Source organism: Eptatretus burgeri, chromosome 3, assembly GCF_056783735.1.
Source record: "Eptatretus burgeri isolate ZD-2024b chromosome 3, Ebu_testis_v1, whole genome shotgun sequence".
NCBI classification, from domain to species: Eukaryota; Metazoa; Chordata; class Myxini; order Myxiniformes; family Myxinidae; genus Eptatretus; species Eptatretus burgeri.
In genome coordinates this window covers 55,150,259-55,176,565 of record NC_140963.1, presented here as the reverse complement: position 1 = coordinate 55,176,565, position 26,307 = coordinate 55,150,259, and the positions used below count along the sequence as shown (strand labels likewise).

At 43.7% G+C, this 26,307-nt stretch overlaps 2 protein-coding genes across 5 annotated transcripts in view; one reads left to right on the top strand and one right to left on the bottom strand.

Annotated features, from left to right (window-relative positions):
• The window catches only part of CHEK1 (checkpoint kinase 1), a 137,186-nt gene extending 135,229 nt beyond the window's left edge, over positions 1-1,957 (bottom strand). The window contains exons 1-2 of one of the 4 annotated variants that reach the window (XM_085873479.1): positions 1,935-1,957; positions 891-962 (exon numbers count right to left, since the gene is read on the bottom strand). In XM_085873479.1, coding sequence (XP_085729605.1) covers positions 891-961 — 71 coding nt within the window. In that variant the 5' untranslated portion in view covers position 962; positions 1,935-1,957. Of the gene's footprint in view, positions 1-890; positions 963-1,053; positions 1,204-1,292; positions 1,444-1,934 lie in introns of those variants that run through there. The other 3 variants (XM_085873478.1, XM_085873475.1, XM_085873477.1) reach the window with 3 other exon arrangements.
• Positions 1,958-2,658: 701 nt separating this feature from the next.
• Positions 2,659-26,217, top strand: BACE1 (beta-secretase 1). The gene is made up of 9 exons (XM_085873474.1): positions 2,659-2,991; positions 5,755-5,843; positions 6,567-6,801; positions 7,018-7,137; positions 8,840-8,974; positions 16,811-16,912; positions 17,402-17,551; positions 17,651-17,828; positions 23,480-26,217. Exons 1-9 carry the CDS (start codon positions 2,659-2,661, stop codon positions 23,851-23,853), a joined length of 1,716 nt encoding a protein of 571 aa, XP_085729600.1. The 3' UTR covers positions 23,854-26,217.
• The last annotated feature ends 90 nt before the right edge of the window (positions 26,218-26,307 follow it).

Sequence of the window (26,307 nt, the reverse complement as noted above, 5' to 3'; positions counted from 1 at the left end):
GACGGCACCACACACACACACACACGAAATGGACCCCGTGGGTCTATTTTTGGTCCTCAGCCCAGGAGGGAAAGGCGAGCTGGGGACCAGAGCTTGGCCGGGGTACCTTCCCGCCTCGTGCGATCACACCGACTCCAAACCACCACGGTGGGCCTCGAACCCACGACCCAAAGTCCACGACCCACGATCGAGACCAAACCACCACGACTGCAGACCGCTCGAACCACGACCACCACTGTCACAGTCCTCTCGTCTTTTTCCACACCACCCCTTGAGGTCGGAGCGATTTCTTATTTCGCCACTCGCCTCCCGTTTAGACGGTGCGTCTCGGGGGGCGTGTCGAGGCGTCTCGGAGGCCCGCCCCCCGAAGAGGCTCCGTAGTAGCTTTCGGCACGCTGGCCTCCCATTGGCTGGGGCGTGCGTGCGATGCTCGCCCTTCACTCATTGGCTGGAGGAAACGTCCCATGCCCTTCCTTGGAGCGGAGCCTTGATCTGAGGCGATGGAGGCTCCACCCACGCCTTCAGCCAAAAACACGTGGGCAATGGCGACCGGGTTGAGTGAGGGACGGTGCGTTGTTGTTGTTGTAGATGTATAAAACCTGACTATAAAAGTAACTCGTAGCGCACACATGTAATTACCCCATTTGACAGAAGGACGGGACGCTGACTACAAGCACATACTTATCGAAATAACTAAGCTTAGGGACTGTTGTCTGTTTGTGTGCAAATGGCTGCCAGATTCGTAACAGTATTACGTCATCACGACCAATCAAATTCTCTGCTCGCAGACCCCGCCCGCCCATATCGTCGTTTCCCGGGCCTGCGCCGAGTAAGGCGGTACATGAAGTTGTGTTGTTCAATGCGAGTTTACAATCAAACGTGTCACTCACTCGCCATAAGCTCCTTCTCCTAAGGTTTGAACGAGGTCCCATCCTTCGACAAAAGGTACAGGTATCGCCATGCTGCAAAACACCAATCATGTCATCACAAGCACCATCAACGCAGCTCCTTCACGACCACAGAACACAAAACACCGCACGAAAAAAAAATTACATTCATTTCTGTGGTATGGATGGTCGCCTTTTGAGGGCTGCGTGCTCCTTGGTGCAGCACCGCATGGAATTACACCTGAACGTGAGAACACCAACAGCGCAGGGTTGGGCAACATCAGCACAACGCCATCGCATTTAAAATAGGAAGGGTGAGCACGGCTCCGCTCGGTTCTGATCCGGAACCAAACAGGAACCATTCGGGTAAATCGCAGTAAATAAAACAAACAACATAATATTTACCTCAGCGAAGCACGAGACGCTTTGAGAAGAGACGAGCGAAATTGATTTACATCATTGACGTCACAAAACAACAAAAGAAACACATCATCATTCACTCTTGGCGGGAAATGTAGAAGTTTAACATTCTTACCCAGAAGTCCTTGCGTGAGAAAGCAAACACACGTGTTGTTCTTTCAGGTTTGTTGTTGAAATTTTTTTTACGTCTATCGAACTCTATCAGATACCGATAAACGTAAGAGTAAATATTTTAGTTTAAAACTCAACCTTAAGCACAGCGCTTCGATTCAGATGCAACGAGGATGAGGAGGAGGAAGGGTCTAATTGAGCTAAAACTATATTGCTATACAACCCCAACTGCGCTCTGTCATATCTTGCCTTAACAAATTAATCTGGACGTTCCCATGGAATGTAATTATTGTAATTAATGTATTAGCTTCTTGATCAAGTATTTGTATCAAATATTTTGCGCGTTTGCTTTCCAAGCCAGTCGTTCCGTATCAACAGCTTTACAAGCCGCTCACTTAGCCGCTCGGTAAGCGCAGCAAACGATTAACAGAGGCGCTTCGTAATGCGTTATGTTCGTATAAATGGCCTCCATCATCGGATTCAACACGACACTACAACCAATTAAATGGTAGGTACCTCGATTAGCTTGGCAGGTGTTTCCTCCTTCTGACCCCTCCATGTATTTATTTTTCTTTCTCTCCTTCTTCCTCGTACTCTGTCGCCACTACGAACCCAGTAAATTAGTTTGGGGAAAGTTGTCACAAGAGGATCGAATAAACCTGAAAACGACGACCCGGATTCGACAGCATTCGTTGGAGTTCCACGATAGCGCTGTTACCATGGAGACCGCCATGTTGTTAAGCGGTGCCGAGCACTCCGTTCCGTTGAAGTGCTTGCTTGAGTGCTCTGAATCAAGCAAGCAGCTTGGCAAGCTAGAAACAAGCTTCTTGCTAACGGAACACACCGCCCCCAAATATTCAGGAAGAATAAAGTCCGTTTGGCCTATTTGACCAACTGTATATTTATCTGGGAGAACTCCAATTATATTTCAAATACCGCGAGTTATTCTCGCGTTGCCATTTGTAAATAACTTCCTTCTTGAGACTTCGGCGCAATAATTGGTCTTTATATTAATTTTTGTTCTTGTTTTATGAGTATAAGGCCAACAATGGCTGTTTCATCACTGATTCGAATGTTGTAATTAATCCTGCGATTCACGGGTTTGGTTTACAGTTAGTATCGATCAAGTTCATGTTCCGTAACTACACAAAACTATTAAAGACTAAAAAATCTATTTATTAAAAGAAGGAGAACCCCCCTTCCCCCCCCCGAGAATGAGTAGAATCCGTGTGAACGAATAATGAATGCGGTGAGAAGGAATCACGTACAACGGGCCGGATTGAGTGGATTGTCGGTCATCGCGATTCCCATGGCGGCTCCTTGGCTCAAATGGCTGTCCCGCTGTTTGTGCCTGTTCATGAGTTTTGTCCTGTCCGTGTCCGTGTCCAAATCCCCGTCTTCCCCACTGAGGCTCAGGCTGCGCAGCCTCGGTTCCGGTGTCGAGGTCGGTGCCGGGGTCAGAGGTTCAGGTGGTGGTCTTATCGTATCGCGACCCCAGTTCGCAGACAGTCTGCGTGGACGTCCCGGTCAGGGATACTACGTGGAGATGAGGGTCGGCAGTCCCCCTCAGCTGGTGCGAATATGGGATGGAGACTCGTGGTTGTAAATGTGTATAAGGAACCATCACCATCACCATTAGATCACCATCACCATCACATCACATCACCATCACCATCACCATCACATCACCATCACACCACCATCACATCACCATCACCATTAGATCACCATCACCATTAGATCACCATCACCATTAGATCACCATCACACCACCATCAGATCACCATCACCATTAGATCACCATCACACCACCATCACATCACCATCACCATTAGATCACCATCACCATTAGATCACCATCACCATCACATCACCATCACCATTAGATCACCATCACATCACCATTAGATCACCATCACATCACCATCACAATTGGATCACCATCACCATTAGATCACCATCACATCACCATTTGGATCACCATCACATCACCATCATCATCAAATCACCACTACATCACCATCACATCACCATTAGATCACCATCACACCACCATCACATCACCATTAGATCACCATCACACCACCATCACATCCCCATCACATCACCATTAGATCACCATCACACCACCATCATATTACCATCACCATTACATCACCATCACCATGAGATCACCATCACCATGAGATCACCATCACCATGAGATCACCATCACCATGAGATCACCATCACCATGAGATCACCATCACCATGAGATCACCATCACCATTTGGATCACGAAGAGAAGAAATTGTAATGAAACCTGCGTCAGGGAGGGATAAGACCGAGGTGTGCTCCTCCTGGGAAGGGGTTGTTCAAGTATGAGGATGTGGGAGATGTCCTTTGTAGTTTGGGGCAGGATCGTCACATTTTAGGGCGTTCCGTTTTTGGGGCAGGTCCATTGCGTTTTGGGAGCAAGTCCATTGCGTTTTGGGAGCGGGTCCATTGCGTTTTGGGAGCAAGTCCATTGCGTTTTGGGAGCAGGTCCATTGCGTTTTGGGAGCGGGTCCATTGCGTTTTGGGAGCGGGTCCATTGCGTTTTGGGAGCAAGTCCATTGCGTTTTGGGAGCGGGTCCATTGCGTTTTGGGAGCGGGTCCATTACGTTTTGGGAGCAAGTCCATTGCGTTTTGGGAGCGGGTCCATTGCGTTTTGGGAGCGGGTCCATTGCGTTTTGGGAGCAAGTCCATTGCGTTTTGGGAGCGGGTCCATTGCGTTTTGGGAGCGGGTCCATTGCGTTTTGGGAGCAAGTCCATTGCGTTTTGGGAGCGGGTCCATTGCGTTTTGGGAGCAAGTCCATTGCGTTTTGGGAGCGGGTCCATTGCGTTTTGGGAGCGGGTCCATTGCGTTTTGGGAGCAAGTCCATTGCGTTTTGGGAGCAAGTCCATTGCGTTTTGGGAGCAAGTCCATTGTATTTTGGGGGCGGGTTCATTGCGTTTTGGGAGCAAGTCCATTGTATTTTGGGGGCGGGTTCATTGCGTTTTGGGAGCAAGTCCATTGTATTTTGGGGGCGGGTTCATTGCGTTTTGGGAGCAAGTCCATTGTATTTTGGGGGCGGGTTCATTGCGTTTTGGGAGCAAGTCCATTGCGTTTTGGGGGCGGGTTCATTGCGTTTTGGGAGCAAGTCCATTGCGTTTTGGGGGCGGGTTCATTGCGTTTTGGGGGCGGGTTCATTGCGTTTTGGGAGCAAGTCCATTGCGTTTTGTGGGCGGGGTCGTTACATTTTGAAGGTGGTAGTTTTCATTGTCAATGGATATTTACGATTGGTTGCATTTGAGTTGTAACCCTCAAATCCACTCAAAGTAAATAGATTGCAGTCCAGTGATCTTTGAATAGTAACACATAGAGTTCCTTGTACTGCAACCACAATGCAACCTTGAGAGTCTGAGAACACATCCACTTTCAATAGTTACTGTTGAAATCTTGTAGAAAGTTTTTGAAGAAGGCAGATATTGTTGTGCAGTGCATTTATTATCCCGACCCCCGGAGGGAGGGAGCGGGATATTGTAATCATCCGGTTTGTTTGTCTGTTTGTTTGTCTGTCTGCAACTTTACGGCAAAACGGCTTTAGCAAACACTATCAAATTTAATCCACAGGTGGGCAATGAACCTTGGACGACCCCATTCACTTTTGGGTCCAATTGGATCAAAGGTCAAGGTCAAGGTCACGAAAAGATCAAAATCGTTTTTCACTTATAATTTCGTCAAAAATTATCTGATTTACTTCAAACTAAGCTTATAGTGAACCTTATTCTATTTATCACTTATAATCCTACCCATTCTTATAGTGAAAAATAAATATTTGTGAAGATCGGGTAGGGTCCGAAGTTTTGGGGGACATGGTCATCGGTCAAAATTACAAATTTTCCATTATAAATCAAAAACGGTTAGGAATATGCGTGTTTACTATGGAAGACATATATCAAGTCCTTTATTGGCTTTCATTTGACACCATGACCTTTGACCTTACCTTGAAAGGTCAAAATCATTTTACGGTCACAACTTCGTCAAAAATGGGTTAATTGACTTCAAACTAAGACTAAAATATTCCTTAATCGATTCATTATAATCAACATTCAGGTTAAGGATACATCAAATTTAAATTTGATCCCCAAAATAACTTTATGCCTTAAATGGGCGGGATATGTTGTGCCCGGCACCACTTGTTTATTTATGTATTTAAATAATACATGATAGAGTAAAATGCTTGGTCCATGTCTCACTTAACACAGATGATTGATCGATATATCTTGACATAATAAATGTTGTGTGAATATGTACGGTTCTTCTCCTCCTTAGCTTAACATTCTGGTTGATACGGGAAGCAGCAACTTCGCCGTGGGTGCTGCTCCTCACCCCTTCCTGTTACGATACTTCCACCGAGAGATGTAAGTTAGGTTTGTAGTCATCGCTATGATGATGATGATGATGATAGCCTCACATTGCATTCTTGAGTAGCTCCTTGATGAGGTAAATCTTGAAATACACTCTTATTTTCAAGATAACCAGTCCTACTGATTCTCAAAAACTCGACAGGCCCTCTCTATTTGAACTAACCATCCATTGATGTTTTTTTTTTTTTTTAAACTGACTGCACATTTCTCCTTTAAAGTTGTCCATTGAAACCAGGAGCAGCTCTGACAGATTTTTAAAGTCCATCATGTATAAGCTCCTGCTCTGCTTAGAGGTATGCACACTCATCTCTGAGCTGTCTCGCCTGGGTTTTAATCGCGACACAGCTGTACACTATCATCCTGGTGTTTCACATGCAGGATGAGCCATCAATGTGTGTGTGCCGTACATCGGAAGGACGTTATGCCGGAGGACCCATCTGCTGGCACTAGTTGTTGATGGATGTTAAAGATCCCACCATATTGTTCACGAAAGGTAGTTGAATTATCACCAGCACGCCAAACAAATTTCAATTTGCTGCCTAACTGTGGGGAAGGCAACAGCAAACCACGCAGCATACCCTTTGCCAAGAAGCTGCTTCAGCAACACGGATGTTCTCTCAAGTGTGTCAACGACATGCTGAACTTCTGCCATGATCCATGAAATATATTTGATCTCTCAAACTGCACAATGAATGCCACCCATCCTTCTTTATTCAGGTCTCACACATATGAGGGTGGTGGTCGACGGGTTTTTGTACCGTACACCCAAGGGAGCTGGGAAGGTGAGCTCGGATCGGAATTCGTGTCACTGGGAGGCGAGGATGGCAAGGAAGGCAAAGAGGAAGCGAATGTGCGAGTCAATGTCGCAGCAATTACACGCTCAAATGGATTCTTCATCAATGGCAGCAACTGGGAAGGGATTCTTGGCTTAGCGTTTGGCTCCATTGCAAGGGTAAGTGCAGAGCAATGCGGTTTGAGGAGTACCTGGGTGTTTCAGGGAGGGCTAAGAGATTCCTTTCTGATAACAATATTGTTATTCCACCTGAAAATAAATTGTTCTTGGTGTCAGGAACGGAGGTGAATAAATCATTTTGAAACAACCCTTTGTATGATTGTCGACTATTAACAAGGTAACTTTTCCCCTCTTGTTCCCATGTTTTGATCCCAGCCTGATCCAGGTCTCGAACCTTGGTTTGACTCATTTGTGCGCCAAACCCATGCCCCTGACATCTTCTCACTGCAGTTTTGTTCACAAGGAGAAGCTGTGGGAGGAGAGGGGGGCACCATGGTAAAAACTTGTGCTGCAGATGGTAGGATGGCAGCTTTGTTCAGTATTATGTTTTAGTTTGCCACTCCCCCTGCTCCTCCCCCTCCCCCCTTTCCCACTGCCTTTATTTCCACTTCCTTCATCGATGTACAAATCTAAACTCACAAAGCTTGCTTTCGGTGAAGGCATTTATCTTACCATAGAATCGACATCCGTGGTGTGAACCCCGGCCGAGTCATACCAAAAACATAAAAAAGTACGTGCTGCTTCCTTCCTCGACGCTCAGCATTCGAAATGGATGGAGCACAGAGAAACAACCATAGGTTGACAACCACTGCACAGGCGTGATGGGCATAATGGCCTCGTACTGTGTTGAAGTTCCTTATATTTAAAGAATAGAGCACGGAAAGTATCCTGTAGGTTGGCATCCATGGGGAGGAGCAAATTCTTCCTGCATTGTCCTGCTGAGTGCAGGTGAGAAAAGCAATGTCATAACGATGATGACACTGGTACCCAGAGTGCTCTGATCAGTGATGTCACTTCCCCCAATCTCAGCGGCTGTGTTTGTGTGAATGTCAAGTCTGATGTCTCGTCTATCTGTCTGCACGTGTCAATAATTTGTGTTTTAGATCATCCATGAGCCTGAGAGCCTGTAATTTAAAAAAAAACTACCTTAACTTATTGGTTTATGGTGTTTTGTGTAAACAGAGCACATAGTTGGCATAGTAATAAGGTGCTGATGAGATAAAATATCCAAAGGCCATGGTAGGCTAAGGAAATTAATTTGAAGATGAAAACCACCAAGTAGAACACTACGCGGTAGAGCGCATGCCTCCACGAGGCTGAATCGTTTACGTTTTGTATCCCACTGATAGGCAGGATCTGCATCCAGACCTGAACCAAAATTTAATCGGCTTGTTTTTGTCACCTACCCAACTCGTCCACCGAGTTCCTTCCGAATCCATCATCAACTTTTTGAAATATCATGCTATATATATATATATATATATATATATATATATATATATATATATATATATATATATATATATATATATATATATATATATATATATATATATATATATATATATATATATATATATATATATATATATATCGATTTTGAGCTTATCTCTCATTTGTGAAGAATTACTTTCAAAACACTGTGGTTGAATTTTTATGCCTTCACAGTAACCTTCTCTGGGCATGAAAGCATGAACTATGAAAAGGCAGCATTACCCAGCCCTCTCGCACCTCCCTCACCCTCCCATGCCCATACCACAGCCCTACCTAACTAATCATAATCAAAACCTTTAAAAAAAAATTCTAATTGATCATCATTGGATGCAAAAATGTAAGTTTTTCTTTTTTTCTCTCTTAGTATTTTGTTGTAATAGTCGTCAGAGTCAATTGGAAAATTTCTCCAAGTTCCGCAAGATAGTTGCATCGGGGTATCCAGACCATCCTAGTTGTCTTTGTTTGACTCTGCAGTGCTCACGGCTTCCGTGGATGTTTACATCGAGACGGTCACCTTCTGTTTGCTTCATTTCTTGTTCTTCTTACTTACCTGGGCACCGTGAAATGTTCAGATGCTTATAGCCTTTTACTTTGTCTCTCAAAATTCTCTTCGTGGTGGTGATGTAACACTTTGCTCAGGAATATTAAGCACATGTGACGAGCAGAATTTCACTTTTCATTCAGAATAATTTGTGTTCCGCAGACTCTGGGTGGAATAGAGGAAGAGTTGGGTGCAGGACCAATCTGGTACACTCCTCTTCGCCGGGCCTGGTATTACGAGGTTGTGGTGCTGGGGATGGAGGTTGGAGGTCGCGATCTTGGCCTTGATTGCAAAGAAGTAAGATGTTTAATAAATTAGTTGGTTATTATATACCATACGATGAAAAGGTATACAGGGTTTGTTCATTTGTAGAGACGAATACGGCGAAGACCAATTAATAATTCAGTCAAAATGTCAAAGCGCAAAGTCACAGTAAGTACAAATAGGCCTTATTAGCTCGTCTGACACGCAGCCCAAGATGGTCAGATTTTGGAATTGTTTCCATGTTTCTTTATTTACATGCTAATAAGACCCATCACTTCACTGATGGGAATACCAATCTTTGCTGCGATGGCTCAGTCTATGTGGCAAGAACTAAAAAGTATTCTTGGGAGATCCTGCTCTCCAAGTGGGGGTGACCAGCGTCGCAAGTTGGCGTTTGCAGTTTCGCCGCATGTGCCCATGTACCCATCCATCCACGAACCAAGCTTTATTTTTATTTTTATTTTTATTTTTTTTGCTTCACAAACCTTCCCAGGAGTTCCCTGAATCCACCTTCACGAGATTCATTGAAATCTGTTAATCCATTCTCAATGAAATGGAAGACCAAGAGGGAACCCGAAGAAGTAAAGAGCAAAGACGGAGTCATCAGGAGGAATCTGGATAGGATTCGGGTTTCAGCCGCTACTCCACAACCCTCAAACCCATCCAGGCACAACCAAGTGAGCCTTACAGAAACATTTCTGCAAGAATTCACTTCTCTTTAAGAGATAGATCATGAAAGAGAGGAATAGAGAGTAAAAGAGATGAAAGAGAAGAAAAAGCAAGAATTATAGTCCGTTATAGTTATAACACGACAGACAGACAGACAGACAGATATGGCTCCTTTTATAATATCGATTTACCATTGAGTTTCAATGTGTCTACCCAGGCCATAACTTTGTTTTTTTGTTTTTTTTACAATTTCTAAGCTTTTGTCAATTTTTCAACAAACCTTTATTATGAGAATAAGGAGACCACAAATTAGATATAAAAAGTTATCAGAGATTGCAGACCCTTGCCAGGTTTATTTTTGATTGATGGTTGTGTGTTGGAGTGTTGCATAATAATAATTAATAATCGACATAATTAAAATGTTCCAATACATTATTAACAAGAGTAACTCGCATCTGTTGAAGACAGAGTCTTCGATATCCCCCGCCATAGTAAATGAGGACAAGTAGCAAAAGGCACCAGTTCAATTTATTCTTGATGTGTGTACCAAATTTAATAAACAAATAGTTAATAGTTTTGCAACTATGCTCTGGAAACAAAGGTTAACCTCAATTATTTCTTAATACCCCTTGTTTCCATGGAAAGTGACAGAATTTTTTTGGGGGAAATCTCTAAATATCAAAAGGCACAAGTTCACCACTTGCTTGATATGTGTACCAAATTTCGTAAATATATCTTGAGGGGGATTTGTAGTTAAGCTCCGGAAACGAAATGTGACGGACGGACGGACATACGGAACCCATTTCTATATCCCCCGCCAACTTCGTTGGTTGGCGGGGGATAATAAACGTACTTGTGTTCCAATAACTACGTAATTAGTAGACGTATTCACGTTTTAATAATACGTAACATATAGACTTATTCACATTTAAATAATACATAATGAATAGACATACTCACATTAATAGACGAACAGGTAGGGGACACTTTATCCGCAACCCAAAACCCAGAAAGACCTAAAAACCAACAAAATTTTGAAACCCCACGGTCCTACAATTTTTATGCCTTTCATTCAGAAAAGTTAGTTATTCACAAGTCTTCTTAGAATTTAATCGCCCCATTGAATAGATAATCAGCAGGAAAAACGCCATGGAAGTGATGTTGCACAATCACCAAAGATAAACCTGTGAAGTGGTGTGTACGTCTGATTTGCCATCGCCATGTTGTGCTCTATAGTTTTGTGTGCATAATTGTGTTTGTGCAATACCTCCCGTATTGCAATCATGTCTAAAAGGCCTTCAACATCTGGACAAGCTCGTGGTGCTTCGAAAAGGAAACGTGTATCGCTCAGTATCGAGCAAAAAGTGAAGTTGTTGCAGAAGCTGGACATAAGGGTATCTGTGAAATGCCAGACTTTGGAGTGTGGCGTTGGTACATTAACTGTCTACGATCGAAAGAAACAAAATGAGCAGATATTCCAATGTTTTTGGTGAGGGTGATGTGTCCAAACTAATGGACAAAAGGAAAACGTTACATCGCTGACGTCGATAATGTCATTATGGAGTGGATCAGGCAGCGCCATTCAAACAATTCCCTTTGGATCGTGCAATAATCATGACACAAGCGAAAAAATATTCAGAAATAAAGAGATAGAGAAATAGGGAAATCGAAAAGAGTGGGGGAAAAGGGAACAAAACCCTATGTGCTCACATGTGCAATGTATCTCTGCCACATAAATATGATTTACCTAACTTCGAAACAGAATACTAAATGAATAACTGACTAATATTTATGATTTTCACGAGGGCCAGCCATTTATGTTTGTGCTTGCATTCCCCCGAGGGGTGCACAAAGTCCTTCCTGAGAGCCACAACCGTTACACTATGTATCACTAGCATAACCCACGCTCTGCGAGACATGTTGGGGTGGGTGTGTTTGAGAAAGGAACTGATGCAGAGTATCAGGAGTAATTTTACTTTAATGCAGTAAGTGGAATACGATTTCACTGTTTCAGAACCATTTTATTTACTTTTTTTGTACCATGCACCTCATATGATCTTTGAGATAATGTAAGCCGAATATCACGTTACTCGAGCGCAGAACAAAGTCGAAGATAGCGCGACACGAAACCACAAACTCGGTAATAATATACAAGATGTATGTATGTGTGTGTATATATATAAAATGACCGTTTTTACAGCCATTTTTCCCTGCTGTGCAGGAGTTTGGCTTTTTCTTGAGGCAATGTTTTATGGCCGGATTCCCTTCCTGACGCCAACCCTGGTCGCCTCTTATGACACACAGGGATATGGTACACTTATTCTAACCGGGGCATACACCGGGACCAGTACACTGGCACTCATTTCGCCAACCTCGGAAGGATGACAGGCTGAGTCAACCCCCTGGTGTTAATTCAGCAGCCAACGGGGCTTGAACTCAGGACCCTGGGATCCCAAGCCACCATCCTAACCACTAAGCCAACACCAGGCTTACATATATACATATCTTCCCCAATATTATTCCAAATGAATGTAATGATATTATCTGTATCATAAGTATTGCACACGATAGATATAGGGACCCAAAATCTAGCAAATCCCCAAAAACCGGCCGTCCTCAGTCCCCATTCTTGCCGGATAAAGGGTCCCATACGTGTACTCAGATTTCAATAGTACGTAATTCACAGAAACTCGACGTCCTATTGCAGCCAACGCCTGCAAACCTAATGAAGCTCCATCTTTTGCCTTTGATTTTATAACATGTAACTCTGCTCGAGTTCTGGTTTATCGGGGGATTTCCGGTACCGTTTAGACCAGAAGGATGGGTGGACAGTGGCGGTTTCAATTGACTTGGAATCTGAATGTCTCGGGAGTCTTTTCTTCCATGCTAAATTGGTGATCCTGATGTGATCCAAATGGATAGACAAGGAGTTACAAGCAGGCAACCAGTCACCGGGAACGACCAAGCAACTGTGCTCTTCCTGGTCGCTCAATCAGCTTCATCACTGACCGATTTCAATAAAGCTGCTGCCATTCTGGCCTTATGACCCGCAGCTGTGGTTCAGACAAGTCAAAGTGCAATTCAACATCCAGAACATTGCTACCAAGTTGATGCGATTCAAAGATATTGTTGGCTCCTTGTCACCAGAGTATGTGATGGAGGTGAGAGATATTTCCTTCTTGTTCCCATCACATTGTCATCAGGAGGTGTTCCCATCACTTGCCCTTTGTACACACCGCCCGTCGCTACTACTGATGGAACGTTTCGGTGAGGTCCTCGGATCAGCTGTTGCACGATCCCTTAACACACACGCGCTGTACGTTGTACGTTGTGCGTTGTGCGAGGACCTCATCAAAGGTGTGCTGAAAACATGAGCGAACTTGACTGTCTGGAGGAAGTAAAAGTCGGAACGAGGGATAAACCTGTGAAGCATTACCATTTGGTAACCCTCAACCTGTGAAGTAAACTAACCCTAACAGCTTCATCAAAACCACCCTTTATTACGACTCTCCCTCATTCCTTTTGTACAATGCACGCTCTACCAGCAATAAATTTTTTGAGCTTTCAACTGTTATCCTCGACTGGAATATCGAGATTTGCACCATTACCGAGACATGGTTCAAGTACCCTCCCATGAACAACCCATACACTATTTTGAAGGCCGTGCTCATAAAGCGCACAACCCTTTCTGAGCACCGCCTCTTTCAACAACTTCTTATAGCCGAGAATTTAGGAGATTGAAGACCCACACAACAACTGCATCATATGCCGCTGCTTCTTCGTAACTGCCATGCCACCTTCGACGAGTCGCTCCTTCGTGAGTTGTTCTTGCAATGTTCACTTCCATACTTCCACATGATACTTGGAGCTAACGTAGATCTGGCACGAGCCGCCACTGCAGATCTGGCTGATCATTTCATTGACGCTGTTACACCGACCGTGACTAATGTGACATCTCCAACACAGCATGTCGCACAGCTACAATCTGAAATGGCTGACCTGAAGAAGCTCGTCCTGGAGCTCCATTCTGTGCAGCATCAGTCATGCCCATCTTTGTGTACCCCTTTGCCATACCTTGTGCTATCATTCGCCTTCACCTTTGGTGAACACTCCAGATTGGTGTTTGTGTCACGTGACCTTCAATGTTAATGCTCGTCAGTGCAGAGCACCGTACTCGTACCGGCCAAAGAGAAACGATGAGGCCCACAACTAATGGTGATGAGTTCACCTGGGCCATACATCAGTCACCTTCTCTCCTCGTGGATCGTACTGGCAGACTTCGTTTTCTTGTGGATACAGGGGCACAGGTGAGCATCGTGCCGCATCTGCCGCTGAACGGAAAAATAGACAAGAATATTCATGAACTGCTGCTAATAACAGTGCGATTGCTACTTTAGGAGAGAATCTCCTCCAGCTTGATTTGGGTTTTTAATCGCTCATTTCCGTTGGTGTTTACTGTTGCCGACACCACATGCTCTAACCTGGGTGCGGATTTTTGGCGCCATTTCAATCTCCTTGTGGATCTCAAACATCGCCGTATATTGATGCCTCGACACAGCTTCGTGTTCTCGGGAAAGCATCCACTGTTTCGTTGCTGAATATCACGTGTCTTCCATCCACACCCACGTGCCCTTTTCAGAAAGTACTTTATGAATTCCCCTTATTGAAATTGTTGAATAATTTAGTTTTTCTCATCACCGTCCATAACGCGCCCATTGGCGACAATCCAACACATCAAACACCAGATCACCCATCACATCGAGACGTGTTTTTGACGACCATAACACGTGTTTTTGCGCATGCTCGCCCACTAGAACCCGAGCAATTATGTATTGCCAAGTTTGACCTGAGTCTGGCAATATGTTACAATGTGGGATCATCAGACCATCGTCCAGCAGTTGGGCTTCACTGCTACACGTTGTACCCAAAAAAGACACCCGAGGATTGACGTCCTTGTGGGGAATATTGTTCCTTAAACAATGCGACTGTTCCAGACTCTTACCCCATTCCGCACGTTCAGGGTTTTACCGCGACACTCCATGGCGCTACAATCTTCTTCAAGGTCAACCTTGTTCATACATGCCATCCTATTCCCATGGATCCAGATGATATCCCAGAGACAGCAGTTACCACGCCTTTTGGCCTGTTTGAATTCCTTTGGATACCATTCGGCCTACGCAATGCCACACAAACCTTTCAACGTTTTTATTTGATCAGGTGCTCTGGTGATTACACTTCTGCTACGTGTATATAGATGATATTGTCATGGGGGTGGCAGCCCAGGTTAACCCCCCGACCCAATTTCTGGTGACGGGCCGTTAACACCGACAGCCCCCGCATGGCCGAGCAGTTCCTCATTAAGAAGAAGCGGACGCGTTGGTCGACGGAGATTTTAACACATGTTCGAAGGGCAATGGCGGATGGGTGGGGGAGCACGGAGAATGGAACGGATGTACAGGGGGTTTATCCTTCAACCCCACTACAAATGGACGAATACAATTTCTTCAAAATAAACACATTTAATGAACATACGCATATATATTTACAAAGACAATAATTCAACAGGTAATAATAAAAATAATAAATAAAAATATCCGACTGTCGAGGCCTCGCACACAGACGCAAATGCAGACAAAGGGTGACCGAAATAAAAATAAAAACCCTCCTTTCAAACTATACTGGTACTCAGCTTGTCCCAGAGCTGGTCCTTGTCGAACTTGGAATGGGGAGCACTTCCACCAGCACGTGCACAAATGGCACGGTCACTTCTCTCGGGGCAGGGCAGACGTGCACCAGTCCATCCGCAAGCGGCTTTCCACATGGAGGCTCAAAATGTGCCAGGCTTCCTCTTTCCTCAGGTGCCACCTGCCTCGTGCGTTACTCACACCGACCTTGTGTGTGTGCTCTGCCGATCTCCCGTTCTATCCAGACGAAAACCTTCCACAATCCACAAGTGTGCAAACCTGCCTGCCCTCGACCTTGATCACACCGGTCTCTCTTTCTATCTCGTCGGAAGCCTCTCATCAACCAAGCGTGCAACCGCTCTCCTGTCCTATGCATTAGTTGGAAGCCCCTCACAAACCACGCGTGCAACCGATATTCCGTGCTATGCAGTAGTCCGAAGCACCTTGCAATGTGCCAGCCCCTCCTCCATGCTCTCTCCCCTGTGCGCTCTATAGCCTCCACCTCTAGGGCGTAGCCTGCTCACCCCCAAACCTGGGAAGGCAGGGCTTCTCCTGTTTGTTGTGGTTACAGGGACGCATTTCCCAGCTTCACTGCCTGGCTGGAAATATAAAAAAAATATAAGGAAAAATCATGTACTGGGGAACTTCTTCTTACTCCCTAAGCTAATTAACACCGCAACACCCCTCATGTGGTGGCACGCAACACTTAAGCTCACAGATTCCCTAACTTGGTTACATCGATATGCTTTCTACTCATATGTGCATGTATAATACATCGTAGTTATATAGCTCAGATAATTCAAATTGTGAATATGAGACTTCTGAAAACATCTTCGGCTTACCAAAAAACCAACATGGCAGACACATGATTATTTTTTTTGTCCTTCACAATTGTGGGTTGAGTCAAGCCAGCTCTCCAGCCAATGGGTTTGAAGGCTTCATACACATGCAGCTTCATTACGTTTTTAATATACAAGGTACTTTCATAAATTCGTTGTGGACAGACAAACAGACCCAAATGTAATAAACCCCCTCCTCTGGCGAGGGTACTATATTTGACTTTTTAGCTGTTCTTTTCATCAAAAAAAAATTTAGGTTCATTCATGAGATAACGTGTTCCAGCTTCCAGTTCAGGTCTGACACCTCCACTATGTCCTTAGGACATGTTTTACTGTAAAAGGCTTTGAAAATTATCGGCATCTAGTCTGTTATTTTAGAGAAGGTAAAAAAATTATTGACTCATCACATAGTTATTCATTCGTGACTTATCACAGCACAGTTTGGGTATGTTAATCCACTGGTTGTAGAATGGCTACCAATCACTTAATGAGGTTATTTGTGGCACTAATCCGATCCATCACACCTGAACTGGTGGACATGATTCCACAGATGTCTTATTGCAAGTATACTAACCACAGTGGTGTTAATTTGTAATGCGAAGCAGTTATCTCAAAAATGCAGAAATTTTGTTGCTTATGTCTGTGTAGTACAACTCTGGTTTCGTTTCTATCTGTAGTACAACTACGACAAGACGATTGTGGACAGTGGCACGACGAACCTTCGCCTGCCTCACCGTGTGTTCTCAGCAGTTGTGTCTGCAATACGACAGAGCTCAACGGTAAGTGACTATGACAAAGGAATTAAAGCACAGATTAAGCCCATTTTTTGGTCCATCATGACCGTCTCACCTACAGCCAGTGATTAATAATGCAGCAAATGTAGCCAGGTACTATAGACTTGCACTGGCATACTCTTTTTCAAAATGTATCCTCCAGGGCTATAACACAAATGCAGATGAGACTATTGCATTACATCCATATTCCAACGACAGTATGCTTTGAGAAGTCTCCCCTGCTGGGATAGCATCAGAATTCACGACAATTTTTCATTCGAGTCCAACTTTGTCGCACATTTAACCAAGACTCAATGGCGAGCAAACTACTAACTGAACTCACATGCTGCCCCTCTTTCAATATGAGCCCGAGCCAGTATCATGCTTGTGATCAGCTGTTGCCTTTGTTGAAGCTTCATTCTCCCTCTCTTGTTCCTGCTGTTTTGCCCAAACGCCTCGGCCATTCTCGTTAATCGTTGTCAAAATCCTCCCCAGGCAGAAAGGTTTCCCGCAGGCTTCTGGCAAGGCGAGCAGCTCGTGTGCTGGCGTAAAGGTGGCACACCGTGGCACCGTTTCCCTCCACTGGCGCTATACTTGCCACATGAGAGTGGAAACTACTCCTTCCGCATCTCCATCCGACCCACAGTATGCTTTCCATCATTCATGTAGCCTTGTTCTGAACGACTTTGAAACACAGCGCGGTGATTTTTATGGTGCAATGATCCTCATTTGCATCTCCAACAGCAATACTTGCGCATGGTGCAAGAGGCCGGCTCAGAGGGAGACTACTGTTATAAGTTTGCCGTGTCTTCTTCGGGAAGTGGCCTAGTGCTTGGTGCCGTCGCCATGGAAGGCCTGTACGTGGTGTTTGATCGCAAACTCCGAAGGCTGGGATTTTCTGCCTCTGCCTGTGGCGATGATGGTGAGAAAGCCGGGGGAGTGGTATAATGATGCTGATTATATAGATGCCGATATTCGAAAGAAACTCTCCACAAAATAAAATATAAACGATCCTTTTTTTTTCTTTTTTAATCCACCAATTTGGTAAAAAAAAAAAAAAGAAAATTGTGGAGAATTAAAAACAAATCTTCAATTCTAAATTCTAAACTGTAAGATACTTCATTCATAAGAAAAAAAAAACTGGCTTGAATCAGTTCTTTATTAAAAGTGAAATATGTAATGATGAGCAAAATTGAATACGACAGGACGTAAATCAAACTGGGGTGAAAATCTTGCCATTGATGCTTATTTATTTCGTTTTGAGGTTTGAAAAGTGAAAAGCAGATTATAAATGGCCTTTGAAACCTGCAGCAAAGGACAATTAGGCCCCTCCGTACATCGCTTCAATATACGTTGTTTTTCTTGTACGTCATTGCCAACGTGACAGCAATGTACTACTTTCAGGGGTCGGGGGGGGGGGGGGGGAAACCAATTACAACGTTGGGGAGTCATGGCAGGAAGTTGCATCAAATATGTGGTGAAAAACTCTAAAACTCTGGCCTGATCAATGTGTCAAGCAACTTCCAAGGATTTGAGGAGACGATCTCAGGAAGTTCAACGCGACATTGTGGGGCTGGCCATTCAAGTTGGATTCGATGACATTGAGGAGGAGAACATTGTGGGGTTGCTCGAGTCTCGTGGAGAGGAATTATCGAATGAGGATCCTATGCAGTTGGACCAACAATGAGCTACAGCAGAGGATGCTACTATAAAAGCACCACCCCCTCGAGCATAAGCTATCAAAAGATTATTCGAAGCTTTCGATCATATGGAAGCAATAAAGGCACGATTCAGTGAGGATGATCCAAACGGAGAACGGAGCTCATAGGTTAACAGGTTGTTAACCGATAGCAATACCTGATACGAGCTAGACCAGAAGAAGAAAGAAGAAGACTGTCCAGCAATCATTGGATAAATATTTTTAAATGTACAGAGCAGACCCCTGTAACCAACCCAGTTTCATCCTTGGATGAAGAGTCAGACAATCCTGCCTGCCCCTTTGTCTACATTCCACCACTCCCTTCCCCCTCAACTTTCTCCATAAGCAAGCCTTTCAACCATGTCAGGTGAGTTTTATCTCATTTATATGACATTTTATATTAAAATTTTTATTTTAACTTTTAATAACACAAATATCATTTATGGTACTTAGTTAGCATTTTTTGTGGAAAATTAACCGCTATTATATCATTAGGTCGACGTTAAAGTTTGATTCGCTTTACGTTGTTTTACTTGAAGTCGCGTGTTTCGTGAACGCATCTCCAACGTTGAGGCTAAACTGTAATAAATGAGATAGGAGAGGTTGAAGATGTCTTTATAATTCAGGCCTTAAAGACAGAATGCTCAAGTTCTAAATGGAAAAGAATAGTCGGACTTTTAAAAAGATTCATTTTTAATTTATAATCTTACTGTAATGGAGCAAACACCGGGCGTAGTGGCGTGCGCCTGTAATCCGGCTACTCAGAGGCTTGGGTTGGAGGATCGCTTGAGGACGGGAGCTCTGCGCTGGGCCACGCTACGAGAGGGTGTAGGGCAGCCCGGAATCATGGCGAAACCCAATCCTTATCCCCGTGTCGTAAGAGGCGACCAGGGTTGCGTCAGGAAGGGCATCCGGCGTGAAACCTATGCCAAATCAGTATGCGGATCATAACGGATGATCCGCTGTGGCGACCCCTAACGGGAGCAGCCAAAAGACGAACAACACTGTAATGGAGCAAACGTGGAGGTCACCGAAACTCTAAAATTGAAATGTGGTGGAAATAGTGCTACCTTTGATTGCAGCCGGTATTACAAATCATCTTCATTTGTCTTATGATATAGATTATTGATCACTCGGAGCACCTGCTACCTTCAGGCACCCTAACCATATCCCCAACCATACGGGAAGGGCCAGGGCGGTTATGATATTATCCTTATTCAAACTTGGAATTCAAAACACCTCACTGCACTGGAAAATGTAGGGACAGGAATACTGTACTGCAAAGGGTGGGGACTTGTAATACTCTCTGCCCTATGGAGCAGCATGACACGACACACATTTACGGAGAGAAGTTGGCTCGCCCCTCCCTCAAGACACAAACAAATACACACCAGTCCGTGAATTATAGGAAGGATGTGTTGTAATCAATAAAATTAATTTTAACAATGACAAAAATTCTAAAGTGCAATTCCATGACTGTGCCGCAGCACTTTGCCCACCAGAGGTGGGCCTAAAAGGGTGGTTGGAAGTGCCCGCTGGCCTCTGGTATATCTAATATAATATCCTCACTATAACTCACAGACCGGTGTATGTGTGTGTGTGTGTGTGTGTGTGTGTGTGTGTGTGTGTGTGTGTGTGTGTGTGTGTGTGTGTGTGTGTGTGTGTGTGTGTGTGTGTGTGTGTGTGTGTGTGTGTGTGTGTGTGTGTGTCGTGCTACTCCTATAGTTCTGGACCAACGACATCAAGAGTTGCTACATAGGATCAGCAAATGTGTATCGTGTAGCATCGCTCCAGGTGGGAGAGGGTGTTGCTAGTCCCCACCCTTTACAGTAAAGTATTCCTGTCCGTACATTTTCCAGTGCATTGAGGTGTTTTAAGTTAAGCAGTGAGAGGTATTTTCAATTACACCTTTGAATAAGGATAATAATTACATCACCCCCAAGGCCGCTCCCTTAAGGCCCAGTCACACCTTGACGTTTTAGCCAGGAATGGCAACGTATAAAAATGCACGTAAAACGTTGGCATACGCTGAAGTTTTGAGGTTTTTTGTAAAGTTTTGGTCGTATTCATAACGTGTTGGTCGTATGCATAACGTATTAGTAACGGGCACAGAACGTTTCGTTGTGTTAAAGATAACTTATACCAACGAATGCTTAGCCTGTTGTCGGCGTTCATAACCTATGCCCAACGATAGTTTAACTTAGGCATAGCGCGCTGCACGTATCACCGACGAACTCGTGGCGTAGCCTGTTAAAAACCTGCCGCTCGCCGATTTAAATCATAACCGCCTGAAAATTGGAAGTGTCAACATCGCAGTCACACCTTGACGATTTAGCCAGCGTATGCCGACCTATGAAAAATGTGTCTAAAACGCTGGGACACGTCAAATACGGTATGGGTAAGTTGTGTATATGTTAGGAGCACGCTGAAAAACAATGAAGTACGCTGTCATATTCCGTGGTACGTCTAGTACGTCGTGAAATTTCAAGCATGCTGAAAATTTTACAACGTACTCGACATATGGCTCACAAGTTCCGCATACGCTGGCGTAAGTTCTCGGCACGCTCCGCAATCGTTTACACGCGTCGGCCACACGTTACTTGAAAGTTACTCATAAGTCGAAACACGTCGAGGTAATATTTAGCATACCCGAAATTTAATTTTTAACCTACGGGTAACGTGCTTTGAACATGTTAGTAGTGTGCTTTGAAACTATGTGTAACTTATCTCAAACGCACATTGGCGTATGCAGACGGATTTGATTGACGTCTTCCGGACGACCACAGAACTTACTGAACGTGTTTCTAACTTACAGCTACCGTATAATGGCGTATTGGCAGTGTTTAGGGGAATTGGTATATACGAATGGGCTTCACAAGAGGAAACCGTCAGTGTTCCTGATTCCATGTTGAGTAGATGTCAATGTCACTGGCAGTGGCAGTAGCAGTAGTAGTTCGAGAGAATTTAGTGATATCTATGTTAGTAGTAGTAATAGTTCGAGAGAATTTAGTGATGTCGTTGTTGGTAGTAGTAGTAGTAGTTTGAGAGAATTTAATCATGTCGATGTTGGTAGTAGTAGTAATAGTAGTACTTTCAAGTAACGTGTTGCAAAGTGTGAACAACGTTCGTGTAGCGTGCTTACAAAACGTTACTCATAGGTTAGAAATAGGTTTCGGGTACGCTAAACATTACCTCCACGTGTTCCGACTTATGAGTAACTTAAAAGTAACGCGTTTCGACGTGTCAACAATCCCATAACGTGCCAACAACTTATGGCCAGCGTAGCGGAACGTGCGAGTCATACGCCGGCATACGTCATAAAATTTCCAGCATGAAAAAATTTGAGGAAAACCCAAAAGTTCAACGTTTAAAGCCAGCGTACTACCACTTATGGCAGTGTTTTTCAGCATGGTCTTAACATATACAAAACGTACCCATAACGTATTCGACATGTACCAGCGTTTTACACAAATTTTTGAAAAAAAAATCGGCATAAGCTGGCTAAAACGTCAAGGTGTGACTGGGCCTTTCGGGAGCGGGTGCTTCTCGTAAAGATCAATTTGTGTTTATTTGTTTATATATGCTTCAAAAAATATTAAAAAAAAAACTATTCAACCAAATTTTGAATGTTGCCTAAGGGTACCCCAAGTACGGTTTCTACTGGGATAGCATATCTGGGGGAGGCTGTTCAGGGTTGGGAGAAGACCACAGTTCTCTCTATGTAAATGTGTAGGGTATTGGATAGTACGATCAGGTGTTATCCGGTATTACAAATCATCGTCTTGCATAAAGAAAGTTTTAAAAAACCGAATACGCATTATGGTGATGCTGAAATTTGAGTGAAAATAATTCATAATTTTCAAAATGTTTCATTTCACTCATTTTAAGCGGAAGTTTAAACCAAAGCATCCAAAACTGAGCTTCGCAATAAAGCGGAAGTCATTTTTGCTCACGCCATATGCAGATATGAGCAGCATGGATGGTTGATCCATCCATCCATTGGGACCAGACTCTGTGCAGAGCATTGGTGCTGCCGAAGCAGTCTCCTTGGTTATTGGGTACAATCCTGGACGGGTCGCCACTCCGACACAAGATACCAGCATGCTGGCAATCATTTTGCGGACCTCGGAAGGATGACAGGCAGAGTCAACCCCATCTTGTATTAATTCAACAGCGAGTGGGATTTGAACTCAGGATCCTAGGATCCCAAGCCTGCCACCCTAACCATAAAGCCAACACCAGGCATATGAATGGTTGATGAAGGTGATGTTAGCTGACTTCCATGCAGATGGTTGATGATCTCAGGAAAATGATAGGGTGAATAGAGTAGAATGTTTATGAAGTACAACATGCCATCTTAAGATTAAATCTGTCAGCAGAGTGACGGGTACTTTTGCTAGTTTGCCTATAAAATATAATCTGATTTAAAGATCAATTAGCATTGACCTTCCAAAGATGAAAAAAAATTAAAAGACTATAATACATAGTGTGAGCTATATTAACCCTGTTCATTCTTCCTGCTTTTTAAATATTTTGTTTAAATCATTCCAAAGGATTTTTTTTTGATGTTTCTGCTTGTGTGAAATGTGATGACCTGTGCTCCACCATATTCCTTTCCAAAAGCAAAATCTATCAATGTCTTGTGTTTTTGTTTGGATCTTCAGTGTTGGTGTTATATGTGAAACCGTTGTGTTTAGAAGTGCAGTGGAAGGTTGAAGAATGTAACAACATCACGTCCTGGTCACACATGTGAAATGACCGAATCTATCTTTGAGATTTTTCACACAAATAACATTTTATTGTTTGATCATGATCAAGACTATCTTCCTTTCCTTCCACCCCCCAATCCCTTTTATATTTCTCCCAATCCTTAGCACATTTCCCACAAACACCACTTCCGATTTCTGGTCCACACCCAGCTTTGCCTTGGTCATCCTCTGTTTCCCCTACCACCTCGTCATCCTCGTTATTCTCTTCTCCACCTCCTTTGGGAGGACATGCCCCCCTGTCACCTCCCTCGGCCCCCCTGGGGGGCCTTGCGGCCTGGGCTGCCTCGGAATGTGCATACCATGCCCCACGCATACATGATGGAGCCCTGCTACGTGTGGCATATGCCATGGCAGCAGTTTGTGGTTTGTTTGTGGTGCCAGTTTGTGCCCTTACATTGCAAGCACATTGTGGACGTCGTACAAGGGTGACTGCCAGGCCTACTCCTGCACTCTCTGACAGCACAGCTCTGCTCAAATAGACCTGGAACCTCCTTGGCTCATCCTATCACCATCACCTTACCTATACTTCACCCCCTTTAACATCCCCTTTTCCTCCCCCCCCCCTACTTTTTTCTCCCTTCCCACTCCTGCTATACCTTTAAACCCCTTTGTTCTTATTCTCATTGTAAGGCTGAGAATATCTTTGTATTTACTTTCACTCCTTTCATATAGAGTTTTATATCCAGGACCACAAAATGATTGTACTGTGAAAGTACACATGACTGGTCATTGTTTTGTGGTGTACAAGCAGCCACAACTCTTGTTCATGATATCTTTGAGCACCGCAAAGGTGCATTTCTTCTGCAAGGTTGAAATATGATGAGACTGCTTCAGGTGGTATTGGTTCTGCCTCAGCCAGACTTCAAGTGCATTATAAACACACATATGATAATTTCATAAAAGTTTCCATGTACACGTCATCTATATAATGTAGCTTCATACATGTCCTGCAGTTTTCTGGCCAACTTGCAAAAACTAAATGTAACATTACTTTGGCCAAAGGCATAAAAATCATCCTACAAAGGTATTGCTGTGTGTGCGTGTGCATCACGGGTAACCCACTGTACAGTTTTTAATTCCATACATATACATACCTCTTGCAATGTTTTACATTTAAAATTCGATCCCAGATCTCGTACATTGGAGAGATCTGTACACCGAGCGAGCATTCCATGCTGTGCTGCTCTGTTTGCATAATCTCAACACATCGTTGGTGGTTGGTACTGATTTTTATTTATTTTGAAGGACTGTTTATCAACGGTTCTCTGTTGCCGAGTGATAGATTCATTGAAATATGGCACTAGTGTGCTAAATGATTGTTGTTGGCTTTTGATGAAGTTATTTTTTTGATATGTTGATTTTATAATGTGTACAGAAATTTTACTATTATTATAATTTTGCATAGACATGGATTTTATACATGGTGTACCAAAGGTAACCAGACAAACAGTGATTGGGGAAAAGCCTTTTACTGTTTCAAACCCTACCTGGGTTCCTCTGTAGCTGCAGACATTCTCAAGTAGCACATACATGAGAATTCCAGCACAACATCCCCCAACCCCCTCTACACCAATGGTAAATGGCTTACCTTATGTAGCTTTTTTTGGTTGCTTTATGCAGCTTTCTTCAGCTATAAGAGCAAAGGCGGGGGGGGGGGGTTAGTTATTAAGGTCCTAGCTCCTTGGGGATAATTGATTATATGAGAGCTGATTGGTTGTTCTCTCCAATTACAGGTGAGAGACGTGACTGGGTCTTGATATTATAGATACTAGCAGAGTACCCGCTCTACAGACGATTTTGTTCCAAGCATGCAACGTGTTTTGACATATACCTTTATTTGGGTGATGTAGAGGCAAAATAAAATAATTGGGGTTACATTCATGAAGCAAAAACGTACCGACTGCTTATAATTCAAAACACCTCACTGCATTGGACAATGTGGGGACAAGAATACTGTACTACAATGGTGGAGACTTGTAATACCCTTCCCCACGTGGAGGCGGCGCTACGTGATACACCTTTACATAGAGAATGTGTCCCCCGCCTCATCCAACCCCCCCCCCCTCCCTCACAAGACTACCGACAAAGATAAAAAAAACACCCCTGTACATTAATTGGGGTCATGCTGATCCTGTGCAGCAAGTCTGCATGTAATCAGCCCAGAACTGTAGGAGGAATAGCATGACAAACAAACACAAACACAAACACTGGTCCGTGAATTATAGAAAGGATTGTCATGTCAGATGCCCAGCTACCGCAGGCATTTTGAGCCAGGGGTACAAACCCCCACGAGTTGCCATAACGGTGTTTAAAGTTACTGCGTTCTTTTTCTGATTATGTTGCCCCAAGGATTGCTCAAATACAGTCAAATTTGGTGGTGGATTGCGTGCGGAAGGTGTGAAAACGTTTACGATTAAACTGTTCATTTACAAAATTATACCGACACAGGGATAAACAAGACAACAAAACCTGGATAGATCTGGCGCACGAAAACGGACAAATAGGAAAGGTAAGATGCGAAAAGACAATCTTACAGCGGCTTGCAAAAGTATTCACAACCCCCCCCCCCCCTCCAAAGTTTTCACATTTTAATGCCATCTGAGCAGATTCCATGATGTTTTCAAATAAAACTTGATATATAGAGTCTTCACAAACTACTCCAAAGTGATTTAAAGTTTTTAAAAATGTAGATAAAATGTGAACATGTTAGATTATATTAAGAGAGAAAATCAGATTATTCTCAGTTATATATTACAAGTATTCAAACCCTTTTCCTAATTAACCTTAAATTACTTCAGGAATAAATTATTTGTTTGAAAGGTTACAAAACAAGCGTAATACGTTTCACCTGTATTTAATCAGTGGTTTAAGTTAAACATCAAGCTCCCTCACCTTCAAAGGAGTTTTAAGGTGCAACTCACTTGGTCAACCAA